The sequence below is a fragment of the Fonticula alba genome, assembly GCF_000388065.1.
Source record: "Fonticula alba strain ATCC 38817 unplaced genomic scaffold supercont2.5, whole genome shotgun sequence".
In the NCBI taxonomy this organism is placed as follows: domain Eukaryota; order Rotosphaerida; family Fonticulaceae; genus Fonticula; species Fonticula alba.
The window spans coordinates 230,408-236,607 of NW_009242975.1; the positions used below are offsets into that span (position 1 = coordinate 230,408).

Genomic DNA, 6,200 nt, shown 5'->3' on the forward strand with positions numbered 1-6,200 from the left:
ATTCTCTCTTCCATCACCTTCCATTCTCTCTTCCATCACCTTCCATTCTCTCTTCCATCACCTTCCATTCTCTCTTCCATCACCTTCCATTCTCTCTCCCTTCTCGCCTCCACATCTCTGCCCCCACCCTTGCCTCCACATCTCTGCCCCCACCCTCGCATCCACTCTCGCTTCTCCCGGACACCCACATCCACGCCCCGGCCCCCAGGCCAGTGCATCCCCTGCGAGGTGCCCTTCTGCCAGTCGTGCGCCGCCACCGGGTGCCTCGTGTGCGAGGACGGCCACCTGCTCGAGGTTGACCCCCTGACCGGGGCCACGGCCTGTGTGACAGCCTGCCGGGAGCACTTCCAGCCGAATGGGTCCATCTGCCAGCCGGACGACCCGGGCCTCGGCATGTCCGGCACCCCGCGCGTCGAGTTCCGCCAGGTCGCGCTTGCCGGCACGTCGGGCGGGGCCCCGCAGCTCGGGTATCTGGCCGCCACGCGACTGGCCCCGGGGCCGGTGGGCATGAGCCACGACCTCCGGGTGCCGGAGGCGCTGGCGGCCGGGCCGGCGCCGCACATGCTGGCCCTGCCGCGGCCCGGGTCGTCCGGCCGTGCCATGTGGCTCTCCCCGGCGGCCGACGGGTCCGGGGCCCTGGGGTCTGTCCTGCTGCCGGACACGGTCCTCGCAGGCCTCCTGAAGCGGGCCCTGGCCTATGTGGAGTTCGAGCCCTTCACCCTGCCCAATGGGCTGGCTGCCATCATGGGGGTCCTCTGCACGGATGGCGCCATTGCCATCACGCGCGTCGAGTGCCTCGGCCCGGGCAGCCCCGGGGAGGGCCTCTGCGCCTCCAGCTCCAGCGTGCATGTTCCCCTGCTCGAGAGGTGCCATGAGCTGCGGCAGTTCGACCGGGCCACCGCCATCACCCTCACCCCGGGCGGGCTGCTCATGGTGTCGGCCACGCCCGATGCCCGGCGCGTGGTGCGCATCGACCGGACGCCCGCGCTGCCGGCGCGGTTCCCCGCCCCGGCCGGCTGGCCGGGGCTCATGGTGCGCCCGCGGCTGGAAGACGACGCCGCCGCCGCCGCCGCCGGCTCGGTGGCCGCCTCGCTGGGCATCGTCGACCTGGCCCGGCTGGCCGACAGCCGGTATGATGGCCTGAGCTCGGCCGCGTCGCGGCGGCCCCTCGGGTCCCGGCTGCCGGTCTGGCTGCCCACCCCCCGGCGGGCGGCCCACCCCGGGGGGGAGTTTGTCCTGTCCGGGGTCCGGGCCAGTGACGCCGGGCCGGCCGGCACCGGCGTGTGGGATGTCCAGCACTTTCCCCTGGGGGCCGTGGCCCATGGCCGGACGATGGACCTGCCCAGCAACCAGCTGGTGCTGGCCCTGCTGCCGGCCGGCCCGCCGGCCGCCTTCCAAATCGCGGCCATGGAGCTGGCCGACGCCGAGCGCCCGGCGGCCCTGCTCCTGCTGACCGACCTGTATGTCGGCATGTCGGTCCTGCGCTGCCAGGCCGGCAGCGACCTGTGCTACCTGCAGCCGGGGCGCCTGTTCGGCCTGCCGGGCGCCATCCATCGGCCGGGCACGCTTGCCGTGTTCCCGGCCCCGGCCGGGCCCCCCGGCGCGCAGGCCGCCCCCGGCCCGCAGGCCAGCCTGCTGCTGCCGATGGAGGACGCCGGGGCCCTGCAGCTGGATGTCCTGCTGGCCGCCTGCCCCGGGGGCACCTTCGAGCCCAGCTGCCTGCCCTGCCACGAGCGCTGCCTCACCTGCACCGGGCCCGGGCCGGACCGGTGCGCGCGCTGCCGGCTGGCCATGCGCACCGACTTGCACACCTGCCTGGACAGCTGCCCGGCCGGTCTCCAGGCCGATTGGGCGTCCGGCCTGTGCGAGTGCCCGGCCGAGTGCGCGGCCTGCTCGCCGGGCCCGGGCCAGCCGGCCACCGGGGGCCATGTGTGCACGGCCTGCCGGCCGGGCTTCGCCCTTTCGGCCGGCCACCCCGGCGGGGCCTGTCTCCCCTGCCACGGGGACTGCGAGCAGTGCTCGGCCCCGGGCGAGCCGGCGGCCTGCACCGTCTGCGCCCCCGGGCGCCTTGCCCACCAGGGGGCCTGTGTGCCGGCCTGCCCGGCCGGGCTGTGGCCGGACGCCGGGGCCCGGGTGTGCCGCCCCTGCCCCGGGGCCTGCACCCGGTGCACCTCGGCCACCCAGTGCCAGGCCTGCCTGGAGGGGCACTTCCGGCCGGGGGACCTGGCCGAGGCCACCTGCCAGCGGTGCGACCCGTCGTGCGCCCAGTGCGACCGGGCCGACGCCTGCCGGACATGCTGGCGGGGGCTGGTCTTCCTGAACCCCGACCCGGGGGCCGGGTCGCTCTGCGGGGACACCTGCCCGCCGGGGGAGTTCCCCGGGCCCGGCCGGTGCACCGCGTGCGGCAGCACCTGCGACCTGTGCGCCGGCGGGCCGGACCGGTGCCAGGTGTGCGCCCCGGGGCACCGGTGGCAGGCTGGCCCGCCGGCGGCCGGTGACACGGCCGCCTGTGTGCCCTGCCCGGCCGGGTGCGCCTCCTGCTCGGCCGACGGCCGGTGCATGGCCTGCGCCGGGGGGCTGGTCCTCACGGCGGCCGGTGGCTGCGCGGAGGCCTGCCCGGCCGGGCACTTTGCCGACGCCGGCGAGTCCTGCCAGCCGTGCGACCCGAGCTGCGCCGCCTGCTCCGGGCCCGGGCCCGGGCACTGTACCGGCTGCGCCCCGGGGCTGGACATGGTCGCCGAGGCTGCCGGCCTGTTCTCCTGCGCGTCCGGCTGCCCGGCGGGCCGGTACCGGGACACGGTGTCCGGCTCCTGCGAGGCGTGCGACCCGGCCTGCGCCGCCTGCAACGGCCCCTCGGACCGGGACTGCTGGCGGTGCACCGGCGGCCTGCTGCAAGATGGCGCCTCTGTGCAGCAGTGCGCCGGGCGCCATGTTGCCACCTCCGGCCGGTGCCTCCCCTGCCACGCGTCGTGCGCTGCCTGCGCCGGGACCCGGAGCACCGACTGCGTCGGCTGCCTGGCCGGGCTGCTTCCCCTGCCGGCCGGGGCCAGCCCCATGCGCTGTGTTCCCGGCTGCCCGGTGGGGTACCGGACTTCCGGGGCCGGCTGCGCGTCGTGCGGCGGCCACTGTGCCTCCTGCTCGGCCGCCGCGTGCTCCCTTTGCGACCGGGGCTGGCTCCTCGGCGGGCCCGGCTCCCCGGACCCCTGCGTGCAAACCTGCCCCCCGGGCTCCATGCCCTCGGGCAGCTCGTGCAACGGCTGCCACGGCACCTGCATGATGTGCTTCGGCCCGGCGGCCGACCAGTGCCTGTCCTGCCGGGCCGAGGCCCCGGTCTTGCTCAATGGCGCCTGCTTGGCTGCCTGCCCGGGCGGGACCTTCGAGTCTGGGCCGACCTGCCTGCCCTGCCATGCGACGTGCGGCGCCTGCACCGGCCCCACGCGGCACGACTGCACGGCCTGCCCGGAGGGGCGGCTCCTGCTGGGGACCGAGTGCGTGGCCAGCTGCCCGGCCGGGCACTACGCCACCGCGGCCGGGGTGTGCACCCCCTGCCATGTGTCCTGTGGCAGCTGCTCCGGGCCCTCGGCCGCCGAGTGCACCGGGTGCGCCCCTCCGGGCCTCCTGCACCGGGGCGCCTGCGTCGCCTCCTGCCCGGGGGGGCTTCTCGCCTGCCAGCCGACCGGCGCCTGCGAGGCCTGCCCGGCCGGGTGCGCCTCCTGCGTCGCGACCACAGGCTCGGCCTCCGGCTGTCTGTCCAGCTGCACCGCCTGCGAGACGGGCTTCGCGCTGCTGCCCTCGACCGGCCGGTGCGTGGACGGCTGCCCGGAGGGCCAGTTCTCCGACGGTGCGGTGTGCCGGGCCTGCGACCCGGAGTGCGGGACCTGCTCCGGGCCGGCGACCTTCTGCACGTCGTGCGACCGGGGCTTCCTGCGGGTGGACCTCGGCGAGTGTGTGTCCGCCTGCCCGGCGGAGGGCTTCGCCCCGGCGCCAGCACCCAGCCCGGTGTGTCTGGCCTGCGGGCCGGGGTGCCGGCGGTGTGCGGCCGGCCCGGGGCAGGGCGCGTGCGAGCGCACCGGCGACGGCCGGGTGCAGTGCCCGGCGGCCGAGCGGTGCGAACTGTGCGCGCACGATCGGCTGCTGCATGGGGCCGGGTGCGTGGGCGAGTGCCCGGACGGGCTCTTCGCCGACTGGGAGGCCGCCACTCCGGGCTGTCGGCCCTGCCATGCTGGCTGCTCTGCGTGCGTCGGGCCTGAGAAGGCCGACTGCATCGACAGCCCGTCGCCCAGGGAGGCTCTCGGTGCGCACCAATACCCTTCTAGACGCTTGGGACATGTTCGGATTTTCTGACCCCCCCCCCCTTCGACCTGCGCTGCCAGCCCTTGGCCTGGGCGTCGGGCTAGGCCTGCTCGCGCTTTTGCTCCTGGTGCTGGCTATGGTGGTGCTCTGCCTGCGCCTTCGCCGCACTCGCCAGGGCGCCCGGAAGCCGGTACGCTTTGGCTCTCCTTTCGGCCATCCCAAACGTGCATCCCCATCACTGACGCCCCTTCCCCCGGCCTTTGCGAAGCCCCCTGATGACGCAGGTGCGCCTCCTTTTCCCTCGATATCTCATCCCGCCCCCCTCCCCCCCCCTCGCCTGGCGACTGACCCCGCTCGTCCTTCCCGCTGACAGACGCCACCGTGCTCAACACCATGGTCGAGCTGTCGCTCCCCGGGAGCATCCTGGTGAGCATCACGAATGACTTCGCCCCGCTGGACGAGCAGCTGGGCGCCGGGACCCAGGCGTCGGTCTACGCGGCACACGCCGTCGGGGCCGGCATCTCCGACCGGCTGGGCTGCCCGGCCACGGTGGCCATCAAGCAGCTGCGGGCCGAGCGGCTGAAGCCCACGCAGGTGGTCCTCTTCCAGAATGAGGTGGCCCTGATGTGGCTGCTGCGCGACGCGCCGAACGTCGTCCGGCTGTACGGCTACAGCGACCAGCCGCCGGCCATCGTGATGGAGCGCTTCGATACGGACCTGGCCACGCTGTTGCACTCGGAGGTGCCGCTTGGGCAGGCGGCCCTGCTGGACATCTGCCAGCAGTGGGCCTCCGGGTTGGAGGCCATGCACGCGCAGGGGATCGCCCATTGCGACCTGAAGCCGGGCAATGTGTTTGTGAGCCGGCGCCCGGATGGCTCCTGGACGGCGGCCCTCGGGGACCTGGGCACCTCGCGCAACCTCCACACCGACCGGTCGTCCACCCTGGTGACCGAGCCGCCGGAGCTGAACGCCATGACCGCGCGGTACGCCGCGCCCGAAGTGCTGTCGGCCTTCCAGCGCCGGCGCCCGCTGGACCGGGACCTCTACATGCCGGCGGACATCTACAGCGCGACCATCATGCTGTGGGAGTGCCTCACCCGGACCGTCCCCTGGGACGGTGCGCCCCCCTCTTGTCGCGCCCTCCCCGACCCCTCGCGCTTGGACTGACCGACTGAGACACCGCCATTCCCCCAGGCATGGACTTTGAGCGGATTTCGGCCGGGGTGCTGGCCGGCGCCCGGCCGGACGCAGCCGCCGCCGCCGCCCCCGGGCCGCTGGCCGATCTGCTGCCGCTGGGGTGGGACTCGAACCCGCCGAGCCGGCCGCTGGCCGCCTCCTTCCGGCAAAAGTGCGCCATGGCCGCCGCAACGCTCCTCCACTGATCCCGCCTGCCCGTCCTGCTCGTGTCCAATGGCACATGTGGCCTTGCTTGGTGCACTCCGGAGGCTTGAGCCCATTTGAGGAGCATGCTCCGGCCCCCTCCCGAGAGAAATACATTGGTGGAATCTCACTGTGCAGGGGCTGCCCAAGGTGTGGGGCCGGCGGCAGCCGCACGTGCACACATGCATTGCTATTGTGTTGGCCGCATGGTCCCATTGATCTGTTGGCATCGTCTCTCTCTGGTGCCTTGTGACCTGTCATGTGACACCAGCGCGCCAACGCTTGGGCCGCTCGGTCGGCTGCACACGCATGGCCGGGATATTCCGGCCGATTATTTATTTCCCCCTTGCGGGACAAATGCCTGCATCGCGCCGAGTCCTACGCCAGGCGGCCCCCTGGCCGAGGTGTGTGTCGTTGTGTTTCACCCAGCCCCAGGGGCCCCGCGTCTGGGAGACTTTCCACTGGATAATCACCTGGGCGTGAGGAGGGTGTAGTGGAATCCCCATGTAAGCTGTGAATAGAGCAAC

General features: G+C 73.8%; 1 protein-coding gene across 1 annotated transcript in view; it reads left to right on the forward strand.

The window, feature by feature from the left end:
* H696_03243 (TKL protein kinase) overlaps positions 1–5,675 on the forward strand; it is a gene marked incomplete at both ends in the record, with an annotated part of 8,006 nt that extends 2,331 nt beyond the window's left edge. Inside the window, 5 exons of the mRNA XM_009497129.1 lie at positions 209–4,294; positions 4,374–4,483; positions 4,562–4,577; positions 4,667–5,410; positions 5,488–5,675. Coding sequence (XP_009495404.1) covers positions 209–4,294; positions 4,374–4,483; positions 4,562–4,577; positions 4,667–5,410; positions 5,488–5,675 — 5,144 coding nt within the window. The remainder of the gene's footprint in view (positions 1–208; positions 4,295–4,373; positions 4,484–4,561; positions 4,578–4,666; positions 5,411–5,487) is intronic.
* Positions 5,676–6,200: the final 525 nt, after the last annotated feature.